At 47.0% G+C, this 23,962-nt stretch overlaps 1 protein-coding gene across 4 annotated transcripts in view; it reads right to left on the bottom strand.

Annotated features, from left to right (window-relative positions):
- slit1a (slit homolog 1a (Drosophila)) overlaps positions 1 to 23,962 on the bottom strand; it is a 123,209-nt gene that overhangs the window by 33,149 nt on the left and 66,098 nt on the right. For all 4 annotated transcript variants that reach the window (XM_074675412.1, XM_074675409.1, XM_074675408.1 and 1 more), the window contains exons 5-9: positions 20,122 to 20,193; positions 18,095 to 18,166; positions 17,036 to 17,107; positions 14,196 to 14,359; positions 7,586 to 7,733 (exon numbers count right to left, since the gene is read on the bottom strand). In XM_074675412.1, the coding sequence (XP_074531513.1) occupies positions 7,586 to 7,733; positions 14,196 to 14,359; positions 17,036 to 17,107; positions 18,095 to 18,166; positions 20,122 to 20,193 (528 nt within the window). The remainder of the gene's footprint in view (positions 1 to 7,585; positions 7,734 to 14,195; positions 14,360 to 17,035; positions 17,108 to 18,094; positions 18,167 to 20,121; positions 20,194 to 23,962) is intronic.

Genomic DNA, 23,962 nt, shown 5'->3' with positions numbered 1-23,962 from the left:
CCAGACATGGACTGGAGGACCCTGATCAGTCTGGGCATGCATGTTTGTGTCTCAGTCCCAGCTCCCGTTGGTGGCTGGCAGAGGCAGAGAGCTGTTTATCTGCAGGTCAGTTCACAGCTTTTAAACCTGTCCTTAACGAGGCTTAGCGCGGCCCAGAGGGAGCCAGCTGTGGGCCGTCTGCTCGTCCTGCAGGCTGCAGAGCAGACGGCGAGGCCTGCAGTCAGTCATGATAAAACCTGCCGTCGCTCCAGACCCTGACAGACTGAGCTGTGTTGGTACGTGCTTTTTTTTATAAACATGAGAAACTACTTCCTCCTGTTTCTTCACCTGTAGAAATCTCTTGTCCAACCACGTCTCCTACACTCACACACGTCCCGACCTCAGGGCGACGGTTCAGCTCAGCTGGTGGAGCGGGCGCCCCATGTACAGAGCACTGAGCAAAGGTTTAAGGTGGTGTCCACCATGCCTCAGGCTCTCAGCAGGTTTTAAGGATTGAAGAGATAAAAACATCTCCACATTTTCACTCTTTCCCCGAGGAACACGTCAGAGAGGTTACAGCGTTCCTGCGCCGCCATGTTTGTCTCTACATGGGGGTCAGAGTTTCGTCAGGCGGAGCCACAGACGTTAAACTAACGACCCAACAAATCTTTCATTCACACATATTTCCCTCCTCAGAGCAGATCTGTGGTGTTAGAGACGCTGACACCACCTGTTTTTATAACTGTGTTTGTTTGAGGCTCTGATAAAACCTGTAGTTTGATGTGAGGCTGACGTGTTCAGCTTGTTCACTTTATGTTTTAGTGTTGGCGTATTTTTCAGGAACCATCTCCTCTCTGAAGTGGAAAACATTCGTAGCAGCGTGGCCGACGGTGCAGGGAGGATGTTTCTGGAAATCCAGCGGCTTCACAACGATCCAGAGATGGTTAGAGTTTATTTTCCCGCTGTGAGGAGTCCACAAACATCCAGAAGTCTCTCAAACAGCTCTGTAAACAAAGAGCTGCTGATGGATTTAACCGTTAATGTGATGATTTCATGATGTGGGATCATTTCCACATCTCTTCATTATTCTGTTACAGACGCCTCCTCCTCTCCTCGACCCCCTGCGTGGTGTGTGTGTGTGTGTGTGTGCGTGTGTGTGTGTGTGTGTGTGTGTGTGTGTGTGTGGACCTCCTGGTGGGGGTGGTTTCAGTCTTCAGACTCTTCATTGAAGCCTCTCTGCTTCAGAGCCGGCCCTGGGTGTTGTGGAGCGTTTCAGGCGCGTAGCTGACATTCCCGGGATGGCGGTGATTCCCGACCACAGATTCCTGCGGCGGACCAGCTCCTCCGTCTGTTTTCGTCTGCCTGTCCCAAAGTGTCCGTGGGTTTGCTGCAGAGTGACAGCGCTGCGGTTCCTCTGCCCTCGCCGTGCGGCGCAGCGCTGCGCCAAGTGGCTTCAGCGACTCTGTCATCAACCAGTCTGTGTGACCGGTCCAAACCAGTCTGGCACTGGGCGCTGTTTGTCTCAGAGCATGTTCAAACCTACAGGACGTGGGAAGTTATGGAGAACAACTGGTTTTTACTGCTCTGTATCAAACGCTTTTTCCTTTTAGGAAATGATTCCTCTCTCCACAAACTTTCTGAGCCAGCTCTGAACTTTATCCTGATGATTTCAGAGGAGTTCAGCTCCTGGGGCTGAAGCTAGCGTTAGCCACGGTGCTAACAGACGGTGAAACCTGGAGATCACTTTGAGCTGATATCATGAGCGTGATCAGCTGATTCTGTTGTTGGAAAAATGCTGTTTGATGAGATCTGGGAACAGTCTGTGGAGGTGATCCTGGTGATGATTCAGTCTGAGTCTCCTGACGCTGACTCTGGGTTCAGATAACTTCACAAACAGCTGCAGAAAAGTCCCTCAGAGGAAATATTTAAACTGACACTCAGCGAGGAAACATCAGAGCAAACCATGACTTCAATATTTGTCCTGAAATTAAAAATTTGGCATTGGAAAAATGTGTTTTATAAAAAAACATTATTTTAATATTTATAAATTTCTGCATTTTGATGTTTATTTTTGAAGGAATCATTTTATATTTATTTTATTTCTCAGTTTGAACAATGACGGTTTTTCTATGTTGGTGACGATTTTCACACTTTTTTCCTCCATCCAGGGCCGGCCTTTGGCAAAGGCGACCGAAGCGGCCTCCTAGGGCGCCATCTGCTGGTGGGGGCGTGAATATACGCTGGTTCGGTGTTCATTTGCTGACTGAACTAAAAGAGGAGGAGGGATGTCTGAGCGTGACTTGTCCCTTTTATTGCTGGACTTGTAAGAACTTGTTGATTGTTTACCATCTGTTTACAGTATTCTGGAGAACGTAGCAGTGTGTAGTTTAGTTTAGACCTGTTTCAGGTGTGTGATGTCACCAGCTCGTGGTCGTCTTTACTTTTATTCACTTCATCGCTTCAACAGGACGAGTGCAGGGCGACTTCACGGTAATAAAACCAGAACTTAGAGATTTTAAACATCGTCATTTAGTCTAAATTAAATAAACGACCTCGTCTCTATCCATCCTGCAAACATCCTGCTTCTGTGATTCTCCTACAAAACAAACACACGCGACCTGCAGATCTGTACCTTTACCGCAGTATGGTGCGCTAGTGCTCATGGCTAGTTGAGTTCTCTTTACGGTTTCTGGTGTTATTTATTTGTATTTATTTTTATCATGGTTCTAAATATTCCAGTGATGAGCATTTTTTGCTAATTGCTCTGTTTGTAAAGTTGTAAGATTTGCTGTATTGTTTTTATTTCACAAAAGTTCTGTTTGTAAATTTTTAGTGCACATTGAAGTAATAAAGATTGTTTATATGTTTATCTTCACAGTTTATTATATATTTATTTTATTGTATGTATGTTTGCGTGTTTGCTGCGGAGGGCAGGGGGCAGGGGGGTGGCGTGTTTTTGTCTTTGGCCCAGGGCGCCTGCTGAGCTAGGGCCGGCTCTGCCACTATCTGTCTCAGTTTTTCAGTTTTCACTTCCTGTCACTCTGTTAGTGGGGGCGGAGCTTTGATGGTATTATTTGCATATTACTAGTGAATACTGCAGCACTACAATAAAAATGAAATGATAAAACATTTGTCGTCCGTTCAGCTAAACGTTTGCATGACTTGTTTTTCATGAAACACGTTTTTTCAAAGCCAAGGAAGTAAAAGGTCAAAGTGAAGAACATTGTCAGCTCCTCTGATGTCGACACGCTGTGGTGTAGATGTATCAAACCCGTCAGACAGACGAGGACACAAAGCTGTCTGACGACTCCTGGTGGCTCCTCCTGGATCGATACGAGCCACAGACTAATCCTCCAATCAACAAAGGATCCGCTCGCTCCGATCGACACCAGGAGAAAAGAAACAATCTCAGAGTCCACGATCAATGGCTTCATTCAATTCATCAGACTGAACATTTGAGAGTGTGTGTGTGTGTGTGTGTGTGTGTGTGTGTGTGTGTGTGTGTGTGTGTGTGAGCCCAATCAATGGTTCTTCCTCCTTTTCATTAGGCTCTGAGCATGCTTTTCATTAAGGGAAACACATTATGCCTCTGGGTTTTCACTGAGAGGCTGTGAGTCAGAGCTGATGGCAGGACCGCAGCAGCAGATGAAAGGTGGGGGTGGGTGGAGGTGGGTGGGGGTTTATGGTGGAGCTCAGTCTTTGCAGACAGAGACTTGGTGAATAATAATAACTGTTGTGCTGGTGTTTCGGCCTCACAGGAGCCGGAGCAGAGAGCAGCAGCCGTAAACACACACTGGCATTCATTAGAGAGAGAGAGCGGGCAGAGGGCTGCAGGTCTGCCATTTGTTCCTAATGAGACCCGCATGTGTGTGTGTGTGTGTGTGTGTATGAAGTTTCCCAGTGGCTCATTAACAGGGCATTAGGCTGGCCTTGATACCCAGCAGCCGCCCTGCTGTAAGTGAAACTGATTTTATAATGAACTCAGATCAAACCTGCTGCAGCACATTACGCAGCGGAATGCCCCTTTAAATCCCCTTCACCTGTTTACAGGCCTCCTGCGCTCGCCAGCCTCCCCAAACGCCAGAAACGTGGAGGAGAGAAACCCAGAGAGGAGGAGGAGGAGGAGGAGGAGGAGGAGGAGGGATATAACCTGTGAGGTGAAGCAGGACGGCGAGGAGCGTGTGTGATATGAGCCGTGTGTGATATGAGCCGTGTGTTCACCGCGCTCTTGTAAAGGATGGATCAGAGAGGACTTTATGAGCAGGTGAAGCAGCAGTTAGACGTGAAGGGCAGCAAGACTTTAAAAACGTCTTCATCATCTGCTGCGTCCACACAATCCTCCGTCTATAAAAGCTGAGCTCGGCAGAGCGGGCCCAGCCGGCGCTGCTCTCCCACGAGCACCGCTCGCCGGTTATTGGGCTCATAGATCACATCCAGGTCTGAACAGTAAAACTGGAGGCCATGTTGGAGAAGTCCACAAACAAAAACCCCGAGGAGCACAGGTCCAGGTACTGACATGTGAAAGGTCGGGCTCAGGGTCTGAGGAGTTTCTTCCTGGTTACATCAGAAAACTTGAACTGTCTGGTCCACTTTAAATGGACCAGGGTTCGTTTCCCACGCTGGTGCAGACTTTTCCTCCAGGTGTGAATAGACACAAACGAACCCTGGTGCAGACCAAACAACCGGACCCAGACCCACTTTTTGAGGTGGTCTCGGTCCGCTTCCAAACAAACTCTGGTGCGGTTCGTGGTTCTCCGGTGCAGGTCTGAATACAAACCAAGGTCCATCTGAACTAACTACAGGATACATGCTCCTTTTGGGCCTATAGAGCCACCGTAACCTAACCGTCTTTGGTTCATACCTCATCCTCCGTCTTCTGTTTAGCCACGCTGTAGCTAGCATGTTGTGGGTCAGGACACGCAGAGCATAGCGCCTCCTTGCTGCGATCATTGGTCTTCCTGTTCCTAAATTGTAAACGGTGTTGTTAAGCTGCTTTGAAGGAGCTGCTCTTGAAACTGAAAATGATTTAGCAGCTCTAATAAGAGCACAAACACACGTTTACCTCCATTTCCAGGTCTGTACTCTGTGTGCCGCCCTTTGTCAGTGCTGTCCAATGAGAGCACTGATCCTCACACACCTGGATGTGTTTACAGAATATAGTCCACTTGATAAAAGTACAATCTGAACACGAACCGCACCAAACGACAAAAATAAAGTCTGCTTTTGGTCCGGACCAAACAAGTGGCCAGAGGACTTTTCTGCTCTGGATACAGACTAAAACTCTGATGCGTCAGAGCGAGCTGCCAAAGATTCAACCTCTGGGAATAAGACGGTGAATCTAAACAGCTGTTTTTAAAACCTGTCACTGCAGACAGAGATTCATGCTTCCTCTGTGAACGTTTCCACGCCACAGACTCACAGACACAGCTACGTTGGAAAGTGAACCTCCTCCAGGGGTCACCAAACGCACCATGACCCCAAAGCTCCTCACAGCAGCTCTGAACCAGGTCCTGGGTGGTCGTCCAATGAGAAGGGAGCACTCAGGAGTGTGAAGAGCACGTCCAAAAGAGGAAAGTGAGCGCTGCACTGGAAATGGGTCAGGGTTGTTGGGGAACATGGGATCTGTGACTTCCAGGGGCTGGGTATTTATAAACAGACCCCACGGGGAGCAGCAGACCTAGAAACAGGCTGTGTCCTCCCCACCACACACACGCTCCTTCAAGAACACGCCACGCAGCCGCTGGCTTCTCTCAGCGAGCATAAATCAGGAGGTTTCTGTCCCTTTAATTCAGCTCCTGGCTCCACGTCAAGCCCTGATAAAAACAGCACCACCTTAAAAAGTCTGGCCAAGAATTCCTGGAGTTAACACGGCCTGATAGCATGTGGGCCGTAAACAGTTAGTGAGCAGACAGATGTTAGAGGCCTGATAAAACCAGGGAGGGATGTCAGCAGAGCGCGCACACACGGCTCACAGCCATCTGAGCCGATAAGAGTCTGCAGTCTGCTCCAGGTCTGCTCCAGCTCTGCTCCAGCTCTGCTCCAGGTCTGCTCCAGGTCTGCTCCAGCTCTGCTCCAGGTCTGCTCCAGCTCTGCTCCAGGTCTGCTCCAGGTCTGCTCCAGGTCTACTCTAAGTCTACATGTGTGTGTTTCTCCGTGTAGTGCAAATGGACGGACGTGTCCCTGCTGGGAGCTGCACGGTGAGAAAAGCAAGCAGGAGCAGCGTCTGCACATAAAACATGCATGTCTGAATCCTCTCAGCGTGTTAAACCCCTGTGTTTGCGGTGTTTGCAGTGTTTGCATGCACAGACACATGCATGTGGAAACATATCTGCATGTTTAATGCGCCACACAAACAAACAGCCAGCAGCGCCGTTCTTCAAAGGACGGCGCTGCACGCTTCATCAGTGACACTAAGGTTTGTCTTTGGTTAAAATTTAATCACACATTCTTTTCTCTATTGATAAAAAATATCTGTGATGATCCAGGATTTTCATCATCTCCATAAATAATAAATAAATAAATACATCCATAAATCTTTTTTTCCGTTGCTAGGTGCTGCCCAAGTAGCTCCTCTTTGTCCGTTTCTTGTAATTTTTCTCGTCTCTTTTTCGTCATCTCTGTATTTGGAGTGGATCATCACTTTGTGTGGCTCATTTGTTGGTCATGGACACCAAACTTTTAGTGTCTTCAGTGATATTTTTACTACTTTTTCTCCTGTGTTTGTCTGGAGATTCTACATGTAACCATGGCTGCATTGGTTACATGTGAACTCAGCTGTTAGCAGCCTGTAGCATGTCAATGCTAACTGGTGCAAGGCCGGATGTTTCCCACAAGGTGAGGAGAAGGAGGTGAGGACGACGTGCTGGTTCTCAGGTGTGAGCTAAGAAGTGACGACATGGACCTGTCCTTCCATCCATCGTTGTTGGGAACGTAAGATCTATCTCCAATAAGATGGACGAGCTAGCTGTGCTAACCCAGCAACAGAGGGAATACCAGAGGGCAGAGTAGCATCATGCTATTCACAGACATGGCTAACAGAGCTAACAGCAGACACCAAGGCCACATGTGAAGAGCTTCACCTGCTGTGAGCAGACAGGATCCAGGAGACAGAGACTGAACAGACTGCTGAAGAAGCTCAGTCCTGGACCCTGTGGAGGTGGAGGCTGGCTGACTGGACAATGATGGACAAGCTGTCAGCATCTATTTTATTATGGAGCTTTTTACACTTTCTATACACTTTCTGACTTTGGTTTTCTTAAATGCTGCTGTGACTCTTGAATTTCCCCTTGGGGATAAATAAAGTATTTTCTATTCTTTTCTATTCTATTCTATTCTATTCTATTCTATTCTATTCTATTCTGTTCTATAAATAAGACAGATCTGCGTCAGGCTGTGGTTGAGCTCGTTCATGTTCTGTGGGTTAGACAAAGTTTAACACGTGGAGCATGTTTTGATCACAGCTGCTCTCAGCAGAGAGTCATGTGTTGGCTGCACCGTGCTGTGTGTGGTTTCATGGTTTTGTTTTAAGAGTCCCTGGTCTCTCTGCCAAACCTGATGCAGGCAGAGCACCAGCTAAGAGCCTCTGTGGTCACGGTGTTGAGCTTACATTTCAGCCATGCTGTCGGGCAGGTTGGCTGGGATGGCTGTGAGACCTTTCCCTCTGCAGTCCACGATGTTGTTGCTGCAGGTGCACATGGCCGGGCAGGAGCCGCCTCCGATGCTGCACGGCTGCAGCCCCGAGGAGTCCTGGTGCCCTGCAGAGAGAAGGAGGAGGGAGGAGAACACATGAGAGGGGAGCAGCTCCTACAGGTGTGTGAGCACAGGTGGGTTTGTTAGCGTGGCTCTGAGCAGAGCTACAGGCTGAGGCAGTTTGCTGCAGCAGTTACGCAGCGACTCGCGCTCTGCTGCTGCTGCTGCTGCTGCTGCTGTCGTCCCTTTGTGCTTTTTAAAGTGAATTGCAAATGAACACGTTCCCAGGGATGTTCTGACATTGAGGAGAGAAATGAAACTTCCTGCTCCTGAATTTATTGTTCAGCCTTGGAAATCAATGGGCAAGAAAGTAGGTTATCTGTCACAGGAGGAGCGGAGTGAGCCGAGAGGAGGAGGAGCGGGGTGAACCGAGAGGAGGAGGAGCGGAGTGAACCATGAAGAGGAGGAGGAGCGGGGTGAACCGAGAGGAGGAGGAGGAGCAGGGTGAACCGAGAGGAGGAGGAGCGGGGTGAACCAAGAGGAGGAGGAGCGGGGTGAACCAAGAGGAGGAGGAGCGGGGTGAACCGAGAGGAGGAGGAGGAGCGGGGTGAACCGAGAGGAGCAGGAGCAGGGTGAACCGAGAGGAGGAGGAGCGGGGTGAACCGAAAGGAGGAGCGGGGTGAGCCGAGAGGAGGAGGAGCGGGGTGAACCGAGAGGAGGAGGAGCGGGTGAACCGAGAGGAGGAGGAGCGGAGTGAACCGAGAGGAGGAGGAGAGGGGTGAACCGAGAGGAGCAGGAGCGGGGTGAACCGAGAGGAGGAGGACATGAATAATGGAGTCAGGGTGACGATTGAAGGCCTCCCAATAACATCCATTGATCTCTGCAAACCCTCCTCCTGAGTCTGCACATTCAGCGTTACCACACACACACACACACACACACACACACACACACACACACACACACACACACACACACACACACACACACACCTCTTCACTTCCATTTGTTCTCAAACACTCCAACTTTTCAATTTGCATACAGAGCACACAGCACATCAGGCTGTCTCTAGATACCTGTTCAAATAGCTGCAGCACTGTCAACCACACGGTGAAGAGCTGTGTGTGTGTGTGTGTGTGTGTGTGTGTGTGTGTGTGTGTGTGTGTGTGTGTGTGTGTGTGTGTGTGTGTGTGTGTGTGTGTGAGCCTAACCCAGTTAAAATGAATAAAACAGACTTTTAAATGGCCTCATTTACACAGCATTACTAATCCGGGTTTCAAACCATGAATATTTGATGGCCTTCCTATCTATCGCTCAGCTTGTGTGGAAACTGTCGGCACTTGAGAGGGGGAGGTGGGGGGAGGAGGTGGGGGAGGAGGTGGGGGAGAGTGATGGGAGAGTCAGTGACAGACAGAGCACAGTTTGTTAAACTCCTCTCCCTCAAACAGGAAGAAAGATGGCTGCCAAACGTTCGGCTCCGGGAACACGAAGCTTTGAGCCCAGTTTAAGGTCAGGCCCCGAGTTTCCAGCCAATCACAATCAATCACCTGAGGATGCTCTGACACATGTGGGAATACGGTAAACACACAAACGGCAGGGAAAGGCGTACGTGGAGCGCGGCGCTGTGGAGACGGAGTGATCTGGGACGGTGCAGCTCTGACAGGTCTGGGATCAGGTGCGGGGCAGAGAAAGTCCCGTCTGATCCGACATGGCACATGTGACAGGTGTGGGATCAGGGAGAGTGCAGAGCACAGCTGGAGCGGCCTTCACAGTGACAGCTCCCTGACAGGTACGGCTGAGGTGAGGCTGTTTGATGTCAGCTCCTCCCCCTCCTCCCCCCACGCCGTCCTCTTCCCGTCCCACTTCTCCTCTTTTATTTGCTTTCACCTCCCATCGCTCCCCTCCTCCAGCTCTCCTCTCAGCGTCCTCATTTCCAGCCTCTCCGCTCCCACATCTCTGCCAACGACTGTCACCGAGCCCATTACGGCGTCCGCTCCTCTGGCGGGGCTTTACGTTTAACCTCCCTGCGCCTCATTTCTCTCATCATTATTTCAGAGTGTTATCCCTGGCGCCTCCTCGCTCCTCTCTCTGCTCACACTCCCTCTCAGCACAACAGTTGGCCGCGCCGTTTCTTTCCCTTTCTGCGTCTGTGAGCAGCCATCGCTCCCGTCTCCCACTGCAGGAGTCGTGTTTTATTCCAGCCCTGAAGCAACTCACAGCTCATTTCAAACATAATATTTTGACTTCATTTATTATTCCTTTGGAGCTCTGATTCACCGCCATAGTCATCCATTTTCTGTCACATAATCCTACACTGGCACGAGGAGGTCCTCACTGATGTTACCACTCGTTTAAACAACCACGAGGTGAAAACGTACTGAAGAAAGAAGGAGAGGTAAGTGAAGAAAGAAAAGCTTTCACAGAATTACTGTGAAAATATGTCCCTCTGTCTAAGTTAGGTTACCAACTTTTCTGGGTCTAATCTACTTTTTTAACCAGCAAGGATCCGTTCCTGGTGGGAAAAGCTGAAAATGATCCATGAGTTGGAGGAAAAGCAGAAATGAGCTGCTGGTCATGCAGCAGAGCGAGTGATTAAAAATAAAAGTGTTTGCCCCAGAAACAGGAACTTCTGTGTTCACCCAGATTTGAAATGATCAGCCACAGACACTGAAACTTCATGTTCATAACTTTGAGAAAAAATGAGAAAAGTTTAGATGGATGGATGTGGAGCAGCTGGAGTGTTACTCCTGATGAAGATACTCGTTAAAACTCGTTAAAACTCGTTAAAACTGGAGGTACACTCAGAGTCAGGATGTCAGGATGTTTTCTAAAAACTAAAAAGTCGCTGCACCGTGTTTTCTCTCTCCACATCAGCAGCAAACATCTTTTTTTCTCCTCTACTTCCTCTGACACAGTGACACTCCGCCCCAAATCCCCCGCAGGTGGCCTGGCCCCATCACAGCACACACAACAAGTGTGTGTGTGTGTGTGTGTGTGTGTGTGTGTGTGTGTGTGTGTGTGAGGGTGCCAGCAAGCCGGTCTCTAATGAGCCTTTCAGTGGGAGTTCAACTTTTGGTCATTCGTCCACTTGAGAAGGAAACGTTTGAGCGTATTTCACAGAGAGGCGTGAATCCACCGAGAAAATCAATGTCAGCGTCATCGTCTCAAAAAAAAGTGAAACCTCATCAGAAATCTTAAATTCTGAAATCTGAGAAACACACCTTTAAGAAATTGATGAAAATTTAAATTTCTGTTTCTATCCCCAAAGTTTTTCTCTGAGCCTTTTTATAAACTGGAATGGTTTCACTCCCACGCTTTGACTTTCTTTCCCCGGGCGATGAATAGTTAATGATCTGTGCTGTCACGCCGTATGGCTGCGTAAAAATCACAACCATGAAGAGGGGAGAGTGACACACCCACACACACACACACACACACACACACACACACACACACACACACACACACACACACACACACACACACACACACACTCGTTGCAGCTGCGTGGAGAGTGTCGTCCTTGTGGGGAGTAAAGTTCTCATGATGTTTTTCCATTGTCCTGATATGATAACCTGCCACGCCCACACACACACATTCTCTGTCCCTAAGTCACACACATCCACAGAGAGAGAGAAACAGAGAGAAACAGAAAAACAGAGAGAAACAGAGAGAAACAGAAAAACAGAGAGGAAGACAGAGAAAAACACAGAAACAGAGAGAACCAAAAAGAAACAGAGGAAGAAACAAGGAGAAAAACACAGAGAAAGACCAACAGAAATAGAGAAAAACACAAGCAGTAACAGAAAGAAAAACAAAGAAACAGAGAGAAACAAAGAGAGAAACAGAAAGAAACAGAGAGAAACAGAGAGAAACAGAGAGAAACAGAGAAACAGAGAGGAACACAGAGAAAAACACAGAAACAGAGAGAAACAAAGAAACAGAGAGGAACACAGAGAAAAACACAGAAACAGAGAGAAACAGAAAGAAACAGAAAGAAACAGAAATACAGAGAGAAACAGAGAGAAACAGAGAGAAACAGAGAGAAACAGAAAGAATCAGAGAGAAACAGAAAATCAGAGAGAAACAGAGAGAAACAGAGAGAAACAGAGAGGAACAGAAAAACAGAGAGGAACACAGAGAAAAACACAGAAACAGAGAGAAACAGAAAGAAACAGAAAGAAACAGAAAAACAGAGAGAAACAGAGAGAAACAGAAAGAAACAGAAAGAATCAGAGAGAAACAGAAAGAAAAACGGAGAGAAACAGAGAGAAACAGAGAAAGAAAAAGAGAAACAAAGAGAGAAACAGAGGAACAGAGTAATGGAGTAACAGAGAGAAACACAAAGAAAAAGAGAGAAACAGAAAGATAAAGGGAGTAACACAGCGAGAAACAGAAAGAAACAGAAGAAACAGAGAAAAACAGAGAAAAACACAGAGAAACAGAGAAAAACAGAGAAAAACACAGAGAAACAGAGAAAAACAGAGAAAAACAGAGAAAAACACAGAGAAACAGAGAAAAACAGAGAGAAACAGAAAAAAAACAGAGAGAAACAGAAAAACAGAGAGAAACAGAGAGAAACAGAAAAAACAGAGAGAAACAGAAAAACAGAGAGAAACAGAGAGAAAAAAGAAAGAAAGAGAGAAAAACAAGGAGAAACATAGAAAAACAGAGATCAGAAAAACAGAAAGGAACAGAGAGAAACAGAAAGAAACAGAAAGAAACAGAAAAACAGAGAGAAACAGAAAAACAGAGAGAAACAAGGAGAAAAACACAGAGAAAGACCAACAGAAATAGAGAAAAACACAAGCAGTAACAGAAAGAAAAACAAAGAAACAGAGAGAAACAAAGAGAGAAACAGAAAGAAACAGAGAGAAACAGAGAGAAACAGAGAGAAACAGAGAAACAGAGAGGAACACAGAGAAAAACACAGAAACAGAGAGAAACAAAGAAACAGAGAGGAACACAGAGAAAAACACAGAAACAGAGAGAAACAGAAAGAAACAGAAAGAAACAGAAATACAGAGAGAAACAGAGAGAAACAGAGAGAAACAGAAAGAATCAGAGAGAAACAGAAAATCAGAGAGAAACAGAGAGAAACAGAGAGAAACAGAGAGGAACAGAAAAACAGAGAGGAACACAGAGAAAAACACAGAAACAGAGAGAAACAGAAAGAAACAGAAAGAAACAGAAAAACAGAGAGAAACAGAGAGAAACAGAAAGAAACAGAAAGAATCAGAGAGAAACAGAAAGAAAAACGGAGAGAAACAGAGAGAAACAGAGAAAGAAAAAGAGAAACAAAGAGAGAAACAGAGGAACAGAGTAATGGAGAAACAGAGAGAAACACAAAGAAAAAGAGAGAAACAGAAAGATAAAGGGAGTAACACAGCGAGAAACAGAAAGAAACAGAAGAAACAGAGAAAAACAGAGAAAAACACAGAGAAACAGAGAAAAACAGAGAAAAACACAGAGAAACAGAGAAAAACAGAGAAAAACAGAGAAAAACACAGAGAAACAGAGAAAAACAGAGAGAAACAGAAAAAAAACAGAGAGAAACAGAAAAACAGAGAGAAACAGAGAGAAACAGAAAAAACAGAGAGAAACAGAAAAACAGAGAGAAACAGAGAGAAAAAAGAAAGAAAGAGAGAAAAACAAGGAGAAACATAGAAAAACAGAGAGAAACAGAAAAACAGAGAGAAACAGAGAGAAACAGAAAGAAACAGAGAAAAATGCAGAAAAACAGAGAGAAACAGAGAGAAACAGAGAGAAACACAGAGAAACAGAGAAGAATGGAGAGAAACAGAGAGAGAAACACAGAGAGGAACACAGAGAGGAACACAGAGAGAAACACAGAGAGGAACACAGAGAGAAACACAGAGAGGAACACAGAGAGGAACACAGAGAGAAACACAGAGAGGAACACAGAGAGGAACACAGAGAGGAACACAGAGAGGAACACAGAGAGAAACAGAGAGGAACACAGAGAGAAACAGAGAGAAAACAGAGAGAAACAGAGAGAAACAAAGTTCAAAGCTATTGCAATCCTTTCTGTGAGGAGGTTAAGGGACATGAATAACAACAGTGACTTGGGTGGAGGCTGTTGCTGTGTGAGTTTGATACGTGGACTGAGGTGGAGGCTGCTGCTGTGTATGAGTTTGATACGTGGACTGAGGTGGAGGCTGTTGCTGTGTGAGTTTGATACGTGGACTGAGGTGGAGGCTGCTGCTCGCTGTGTTCAAGTTTGATTGGTGGGGGCATTTTCCTGGCCCTGCTGCCAGCTCGTGAAGCTGGAGACACATGAAAGAGGCCAGAGGAGAGCCGGGGGGTTGCTGGAGGGCAGAGGAGCTGTCAGGTGGCTGCCAGGTGAAGGCAGGCATAAAAAACTCTCCATGTTTGTGAAAAAAACATCAACACTTTCTCTCTGAGGACGTTAAAACCAGCTGAACACTCGGACGGGGATGGAAACGTCAGAGTAAACAGCATGAAGCAGAGATCTGATGGTCTCAGTGTTAAACTCCACGTCTTACCTGAGCAGCTGAACTCGTGCTTCTGCACCTCAGCCACGTTGAGTCCTCTGAGCTCAGGCGGGGAGGTGCACTGGGTGAAGAGGCCGATGGTGGGCCTCTGCCGGAGCCACTGGGCCAACCAGGCCAGGTGACAGTCACAGTTCAGGTTGTTGGAGTGGAGACGGCTGTGAGGGAGAGAGAAGCAGGTTAAAGGATCAGCTGCAGACACCAGCAGGGTGAGGAGTCTCTTTTCTCTCCGTCTGATTGGATCCCCGTGTCCAAACACTCCCAATGATTCGCTGCACGGCTGATTGTAAACGGCACGGGCTAAAAAACAGGACGACTTTTCTGAACCGTTCCTCCAAACATTCCTGGAATGCTGCGTTTTTCCAGAATAGCTCCCGCTGCGGTGCGCTGGACCTCGGAGCAGATCCCCTGGCTGCAGAGTCACACACACACACACACACCCACACACACACTCCGAGCTGTACGGGATAATAACACCCCACTGGGAGCGAGGAAGCCCAAAAACCACCACAGGAACAGCGCAGTCACGGCTCTCAGAGTTTCAGCAGCATAATTGTTTTAATTTGAACATAATTTTAGATGTACTGAGCACATACAACGCACAGTACACAACAGGCCTGTGGAGCTGTGTGTGTGTGTGTGTGTGTGTGTGTGTGTGTGTGTGTGTGTGTCTGGGCCAGCTGTTGGAGTGTGTGCTTTAGATGAAGAGGATAATGGCCCCTGGCGTAGCTGCAGACCCTCTGTGCTGCTCTGTGGTTATGGATGCCTCCCAACTCGCCTGGAACGACAGAGTCTGTCCGCTCCAACCCGATCAGGAGACTTCAGCTCCTTCTCCAGTCCCGGTATGGGTGTGGGATCAGACTTACTGGGATCCTGAAGAGGCTCCCAGTTTGGCCCGACACGTGACGCGTACCTCCACAGATCGTTTCACTGAGCGACCACCGTGGATTAATCACAGCTGCCAAGAAGGAGCAGTGACGAAGAGCTGCTCTGGAGGAGGTTTAGCATGTGATGAAGGCTAACGCTAACAGGAGCTCAGGGCCAGCTGACGGGTCGGTCAGAGTCAGTGAAGTGTCGTCAGCTTGAGGAAGGAGGCACGCTGTGGGGACCAGGGTCTAGACCTGCTGATGTGTTTGAAACCACTTCAGATGACATGTGGAGCAGTTTTTCCTGATATAAACAAAGATTAACGTGTTTATGGATTGATTCATCGCCTTAACATCATGACCGTCTGTGCAGACGTCGCCGCCTGTTCCTGAAACTGGTCTCTGGGGTAAATCAGCTGAGAGCGGCCATGTTGGAAATGGGTGGGTCTGAGTCTCTATGCTAACAGCTATAGGGCGCCTGTCTGAGCTGAGCTGGGCCTCTGATTGGGCGAACTCCTGAGCTTAATATTTCCTACAGTGCAGAGTTAGAAAAACTCCCCCTGCTGTGTGAGCTGACAGAGACATCAGAGATTCAGACGGGAGACGTTTTTGTGTCCCAGGCTGTAGATCTTTATTTCCGTTCTGTTAACAGCTTTCTGTGGCTCGGTGTGTGTGTGTGTGTGTGTGTGACTTAAGGTACCTCTGGGGCAGTGGTGATTGCTCTCAGACTGCTAAAATCTCCCCTAAAAAGTGTTGATATGTTCTGCTGTGTGAACATTTCATTGATAAAATCTGAGCTAGAATTCCTTCATCTTTAGTTCAGAATCAGCTCCTATCACAGGTAACTGGCTCCACCTCCTTCTCATTCATCTCTGCAGCGTCTCAGCGCTTTAACACAGTCGGACGCTGAGCGTCTTCTGACTTCAGCGGGGAAGCGTAGAGTGGGTTGTTCCACTGTGGAAACTGGACAGTCATTGGATAAACGCTGGGCTTTGTCCCGCCCATCGGACGCTCAGCGTCTCTGGGGGTCTATGAGGCAGTGGGCTGGCCTGGACGCTGGGCTTCTGCATGATGATTGGATGATCTGTCTGAGGCTGAATCCCTTTTTGATTGACAGTGAAATGAGCCAGTCAGAGATCTTGAAGTATAACCCTCCACCGGAGCATCTTCGACGAGCGTTGTGTTTAAAGATTGTCTCTCTTTTCACCAATAAGCAGCTACAGCTCCAGCTGAGGAGCTTCTCCCCCTGTCACTCACACTTACAGCCTGTCGTAGTCTCACAGAGCAGCTCCAGCTGATAACAAGCTGACACAGAGGGGAGAATTTACCTTTAAAGAAATAAACTAATTTATGATGTAGGCTGAAAAAAATGAGCTTCCCCTCCTCGACTGACCAGCCTCCACTGGTCTGGATCAGCCTCAGGTGGACTCTGGTTTTAGCTCCTCAGCCTGATTTATATTTTATACTGGAGGTTCCTACTTGGTACAAACTGATGTGTTGTACCTTTAGTTACAGTATTTTATAGTTATTGTTGAAGTTATTTCAGAAACTGATTGATGGTCAGACTTGGTTCATTTACAGACTTGACTTTCCAACACGTCACTCATACAATCACTCAGCGTCTGAGCGTCACAGTATTTGAATCTAAATGGAAAGACAAATGGTTTAGACTCAGTTTCTTTCTTCACCATGAAAATTCAGGAGCCTAGACAGATACCAGTGGGATGAAAAGTTTCCAATTCTGATAAAAAAAACCAAACAACACTGTCCTGTTTCCCAGCTTGTATTATTTAGGATGGAGCATATCATCACCTGGAAACATGCCGACCCAGTCAGCCTCTTTAGGTCTCAGAGTAACTGTTTTATTGACTTGCAGGTCGTGGAGGAAGCTGATACTGACACGGGCTACTCCTCAGGTCTGTTTCTGAGTAAATCTTTAATAAGAGCCGTGCGCTGAGTGTGACTTACAAGGTCCGCAGTTTGGGCATGTGGTTGAAGCTGGAGACGGGGATGCTGCTGACGTTGTTGTTGTTGAGCGTCCTGTTCAGAGAAAAGAGCAAACGGAGTCAGATCATCAGCGAAGAGGAGGAACAAACACCTCCTCCTCTGTCTCTCCATCATCCCTCTGCAGCCTCCCTCCTGCTGGGGAGGTAACACCTCATTCAACACAGATGGGAAGCCCCCACACCTCCCACACACACACACACACACACACACACACACACACGGTGACACAGCCTCGAACCCTGGGCATCAGCTGCAGAGAGAAGCAGGTCGTTTCAATCAGACTAATAACCCTAAACCCCCCATCAGAGCAACCTGTCCTCCCCCTCCATCAAAACCTATACATATAAAACCCATCAACACCCCCACCACCACCACCACCACCCCCCACTCCATTATGACAACCCCATCACTACATCTGCATCCACCCATGCCTGATGCAGCCGTTAATGGATCTTTTTGTTTCCCAACCCCCTAAAAAAAAACATCATAAAAACAAAAACAGTTTTTTCACCGTAGGAATAACGAGCCTGTCACTGAGTCTTTGTTCCCAGCATGCATTGCTAGTCTGCATTGTTCCAGGTGGAGGCATGTTGTGGTTTCTGACAGGGGGGATGATTAATTGAATGTTTATAAAAACAGTTGAAGCTCGGTCAGTGGTCCATCTGAGGGTGAACTGGGCCCAGGACCCAGGACCCAGGACCCAGGACCCAGGACCCAGGACCCAGGACGGCTGAGACCGGGTGGGGTGTGGATGAAGGTGGAGGAGTGGGAGTGTTAATGTGATGGAGGGGACCGTGTGGAACAATGAGTTAATGGAGCCTGGTCTGGGTGATGCGGGCCCCTCAGGAGGCCCTCAGGGGGTTTCCTGGTGTAATAACTGGGGCCATGCTAATCAAAGCTGTGCTCTCTGTGAGTTCATTAGTTAAGGTGATCATTAGTTATGGTGATCATTAGTTATGGTGATCAGCAGGAAAAACAGTCTCCTCATCTCACTGAGTGCGTTAATGGAGCCACACTCACAGCACTTCCAGGCCTCTCAGCGCCCTGAACGCTCCGTCCTCGATGCAGCTGATGTGGTTTTTATCCAGCTGGCTGTGAAAACAAAGAGGAGAGAAAAACTCTGTTATCCCTCTGGGGTCGTTGTTATATCGATACAGCTGCTGGTACGCTGACGGTCTGTGGTAAATCCATACAGGCTCAGTCATCGCAGCTCGTGTTACTCCACGAGGAGTCGACAGGGACCGAGTCTGTCTGTGACCGTGCTCCTCATAGAGCTGTGTGAACGGGCCTATAGATATAAATCTGCTGCTACAACCTGTCACTGGGGAGCTGAGTGTGTGTGTGTGTGTGTGTGTGTGTGTTTTACTGAAGATGCAGAGTTTTAGTGTGACTGATGAATATTTGTATCTCATACTTTGGGACTGAAGCGTCCAGCTGTGAATGACTCGGAGCTTTTCTTGACTCTGTGTCGTCTTGATTGTCTTTAAGCTTGATGATTTAACAGTTTATTACCAATAAGTAACATTCAGGAGGGTCTCTATAGTTGGGTACTTCTACTACAGTAAGCTCAATATCTTTGTGCTTTGATAAATTTCTGTGGGTCTGTTGATAAATAGAAACCAGACGGTTCAGCTCATCAAACATTTTGTTTTAGCAGATGGTAGAAAGTGTCTTACGAGCAGTCACACCTGTTCAGTCGGCTCAGGTGTGTTTGTTATGATCAACAGAAAAGAAAGAGGAAGTAACTTCATCAGATTAGTTTGAGTCTGTAAATATCAGAGAGGATCAGGATTTACTGCTGGACGCGGTCTGGTTGTGTTAGGGATCCATAGACTGACGTGGTCCCCACCAAGGTTATAATAGCTAACCAAACTAAAAACCAAAACTAAACTTTAAAACACATAGCAGTTAACTCAAACTAATAAAAACTAGCAAAGAAAACAAAAACGATAAGTAAATAAAACTGTATCTTGTGTTCACTAAACTATCTGAAACTAACCAAAATTAAAGATTAAATGTCCTTCGTTATCGTTTCTGACAATATTAACAGCTTTTAGGATTTAAATTAATCTGACACATTTTCCCAACCAGTTTTACCACAGTTTTCAGCAGTTGTCAGCGCCGTACGGCACCATCATAGCGACGTACTGGGACGTGCTTGTTTCCTGCACTGACTGGCTGTGCTCTGTGCTGAGACCAAACGTAGAGGCTCATATAAGCTCATATAATATTATTTTACATAATTTATGTTTATATCATTTTTAAGTGAATTATATTTATATTATTTTTATGAATTTTATGTTTATATTGTTTTTATATAATTTATGCTAAATTTTTTTTGTAATTTATGTTTGTATTATTTCTATTTTATTTATGTTTGTATTATTTTTATATAATTTATGTTTATATTATTTTTATTTAGTTTACATTATTTTCTTATGTTTATATTTTTATATTTAGTTTATATTATTTTCTTGTGTTTAGGGCAGCAGCCAACAGTTCAGTATCAGCATTGACTGAGCAGTGAGCTCTATGTTGGACTGAAAATAAACAGTGTTACAAAATATTTACTCTGAGCTTTTTGAATCCTGCACCTGGTTAATAAGGTATGAAAAACTAAAACTTAACTAAAACTAAACTGAAACTAAACTAAAACCAAACTTAAACTGAGCCTTGCTGCAAAAATCTGAACTAAATAAAAACTAGAATGTCCGCTCTAAAACTAATTGAAACTAAACTGTAATGACAAATCCAAAACTATTATAACTTTGGTCCCCGTTCTGTTCCTGATGAAGAGTGATGAAGCCGATCATCAGGTTGTTTCATGCTGGACTGTGTGGGTTTCATCATTAAACTGCTCTCACTATAAGAACGAGGGTCAGATCCATCATATCCTAACGTCAGACTAACGTCTGGTTGCAGGAGTCGTCTCAGACTTCAGGAGTCGTCTCAGACTTCAGGAGTCGTCTCAGACTTCAGGAGTCGTCTCAGACTTCAGGAGTCGTCACACATGTTAACACCCACTGCTGCTGACCCGGGGTACTCACAGGTTTTTGATGTCTGTGGCTCCTCTGAAAGCCTTCCTGGGGATGGACTGGATGAGGTTCTCGCTCAGGTCTCTGTGGAAACACAAAAACAGGCCGATGTTAACCCTGAGTGGAGTCCAGGACGTCCTGCTCTGGGTGGTCAGGCTCAGCTGGGTGTGTGTGCTGTAAACCTCCTCTTTAAAGACACAAAATCAACATGTTCCAACAGTTTCCTGTTAGTGTTTGATTTCCTGAGTTTAAACCTGTTTTCATCCAGCAGGACTCACTCTCTGTCCAGCGTCTCTCCCTCTGTGAGCGCGCTCAGCAGCGACCGAACCCTGAAGTGTGGTTCTGCAGAGCCCGACCCACAATGAGACGCTTATTTCACTGTGTCTGTGTCACCAGTGTTCACTCAGGCTGTGATGACCTGACCGGACCGGGCCGAGCCGAGCCGGACCAGGCGTCCTGCTCACTGCACAGAGCGACCAACACACAGGAGGAGGCAGCAGCCAATCAGAGGCCTTCCCTGCCAACAGGGTCGATCCAACCGCTGCACAACGAGTAATGTGTGTGTGTGTGTGTGTGTGTGTTTGTTGAGCGTTTAATGCTGGTTACAAATTAGGCATTTGAAAAGTGTGTGTGTGTCGAAATAAGAGAGGAGAGGAGGAGAGGAGGAGCGGAAAGGAGGAGGAGAGGAGGAGGAGGGAGGAGCAGAGTGAAACAGAAGTAGCCATAGTTTTAATCAGCGAGGGTCTTTTGTCTGAGGTTTAAATGGTGAGCTAACCTCATTCAGAAAGGCTCAGCCCCTCTGCGCACACACACACACACACACACACACACACACACACACACACACACACACACACACACACACACACACACACACACACACACACACACACACACACACACACACACACACACTCAGGGCTGGGACAGACGTAAACAGAGTCCTTATAGTCTCCATAAAGAGCCTGAAGCCACAGTCTGTGAGGCTCGGGGCCCAAACTGATCCGTGTCAGACTTTGACGACGTCTCCGTGTTTAATGGGAACGCACGCCGCCGCACACACACACTCCATGACGCACACAGAAAGTATCCACTCTTATGAAGCCCCGTGTGGTGGTGGTAAACGAGTTCCCAGGACTCTGGGGACACATCAGGCTCAGAGCGTCTCCATCGGGTCATCATTTCCAGAACTTTCCTCAGGATAAACATCACACACACACACACACACACACACACACACACACACACACACACACACACACACACACACACACACACACACACACACACACACACACACACACATTGTTTCTCGGGGCAGCAGCAGGCAGCACAAAGCGCCGCAGTGGTGGAGTTGTGCAATCCAGCTAATGAATGGGTGGCAGAAATTAAACCGCCCCCTGCAGGCCGGGGAGACCACGCCGTAATTAAACACGAGGATTGTTTGTGTGGTTTCTCTTCTGCTCATTAAATCAACTGTTGCTTTTTACTAAACGACTTTTTACCCTGAAAGTGAAAACATGATGAGCTGAACGGCATCGTTCAGATCCAGCTGCAGGTCAGAAGCTAACCATACACACACAGCTCGTTGACAGCTGTGTGTGTGTGTGTGTGTGTGTGTGTCTAACATGTCACTGAATGTAAAGAGCCATACCCTGAGTTCCTTACGTTAGATAAACTTATAAACTAAAACTCTGATCATGTAAACTGCATCGTTTCAGCTCAGCACACAGAGGCTTCCTGAGCTCATCAAAACTGATCTGCATGAAGAGACACACACACACACACACACACACACACACACACACACACACACACACACACACACACACACACACACACACACACACACACACACACACACACACACACACACACCCCTGGCCTGTGTTCAGAGATCTCCTCTCCAGCAGCACTTTCTGATTTCATCACGGGAGGTTTTCAGAGCCTCATTTCCTCCTCAGATTTGCATAACATCTGCTCTCACAGAGGTATCCCAGCAACACAGTTAGAGAGCAATTTGAGCAATTACACAACAATAACTGATCCACTCTGACGCTGTTAGCAGGATCACATGAAGCATCAAACCACTGAGCAGCAGCATCCTCCCTCCAGCTCCTTTGTTTCGCTCGGTGCAGAAATGAAAGCTGAGGCTCTGAAACCTGGACTCCATCAGAGCCTCTGATCACGGCCACTCAGTCAGAGGAACGTCTACCTGACCATGGGCTCTACCTGATGACCAATCAGACCTCCCCTCTCCTGACCACCTTCATGTAACCCTGTTAGAATGTTTACATGTTAAAATAAGTTGACGTTAAAAGAGAATATCTATAAATATGTTGATTTCATTGTTTAACACTATTTGTGAATGTGGGTTAAAACATTTCATAAAAGGTTAAAGTACTGTTATAAATAGGTATATGTTTAAAAAGAGTTAAAGGACATAAGAAACGTGTTGGATAAATATTTCATTTTATTTTGAAAGGTTAAAATGACGTAGCACCCACTTTGTGAGCAACTAAACTAACTAAACTTCTGAGCGAAGTTGCCCGCGGTAGTTGTGCACGAGTTTAGCCCATATGCTAATTCAGTGTGTGGCATTAGCATTCGTTAGCCAAACGTACGGACTTTTAGCCACTGCCTCGCTAACTTAGCTGAAGCTACCGGCTGTTTCCATCGTCTCAACTCGAGGCCGAGAGGAGTCATCGGACGTGCTGTGAGCGTGCACCACGGATCATCTGCCTGGATGGTGACTACATCGCCTTGATTGGGCGCTCGTGGGCCGCAGACCTGGACCGGACAGGCCGCTGCCCGTGGATCGTTGCCAGAGGTTTGTTGTCAAAATGCCGGCTGGGTGAGTGTGTGTGTGAATGAGAGAGTGAGCCCACTGAACTTATTCTGAGGTTTTCTGTGATATGTTTGTATATTTGGCCGTTCATTAACGTTTTGAGCGTTTCACCAACAAAGACACTTATCATAGCAGACCTGACACTGTTGATAATTTTTGCATTGAACTCAGTAAATGGTCGAGTTTATTTTCAACATCTGTGTTTCTGGCGTGATATTTGTTAATAATTCATTACCTCTTTAAAATCTGAATTAACTAGGCCAAATCATGCCAGCACATTTGCTCACTTTCGTTATTGTAGATTTAACAGGAGACCTAAATATTATTTTGTGAAGTTTATTATTATTTATATCATCTCTCATATGAACTCAGGGCCCTTCTTTGTTGGAGCAGAGAAAAGTGGGCTCCATTCATAGCACAGAGGCTCTGATCCAACAAGAAGGTTCAGACAGTTTAAGGTGAGAGTGAAGAGACACAGGAAGTGAGTCAGCGTGTGAGCTTCCCAGCCTGACGTGACGACCCGTGTGAGCATGGCGACCCGTGTGAGCATGGCGACCCGTGCGAGCATGGCGACCCGTGTGAGCATGGCGACCCGTGTGAGCATGGCGACCCGTGTGAGCATGGCGACCCGTGTGAGCATGGTGACCTTTGTGAGCATGGCGACCCGTGTGAGCATGGTGACCTTTGTGAGCATGGCGACCCGTGTGAGCATGACGACCCGTGTGAGCATGGCGACCCGTGTCGATGAAGACAGACATGACAGTAAGTCTCTGACATGGAGAGCACCACTCCATCCTCAGACAGGAGTCAAACAAAGCTCCTGGATGGAGTCGTACACTAAAACCCCATAATCCTGTTAGCACGCTGTAACACGATTGGCTGGAGCGATCTATATGCTCCCACTCAGGGAGCCGTTTGATTGGATTAGACGCTGAGGTCTTGGGGGTCCGCTCTGGGACTGGAGGCCTGTGGTTTGTCCCCCAAACGGAGGGACTCTGCAGTCTG

The sequence above is a fragment of the Halichoeres trimaculatus genome, unplaced genomic scaffold, assembly GCF_033239565.1.
Source record: "Halichoeres trimaculatus isolate MK-OKI-2021-1 unplaced genomic scaffold, fHalTri1.1 fHalTri1_scaffold_8, whole genome shotgun sequence".
Taxonomy (NCBI): Eukaryota; Metazoa; Chordata; class Actinopteri; order Labriformes; family Labridae; genus Halichoeres; species Halichoeres trimaculatus.
The sequence above is the reverse complement of the archived record's forward strand: the minus strand, read 5'-3'. Positions and strand labels throughout refer to the sequence as shown.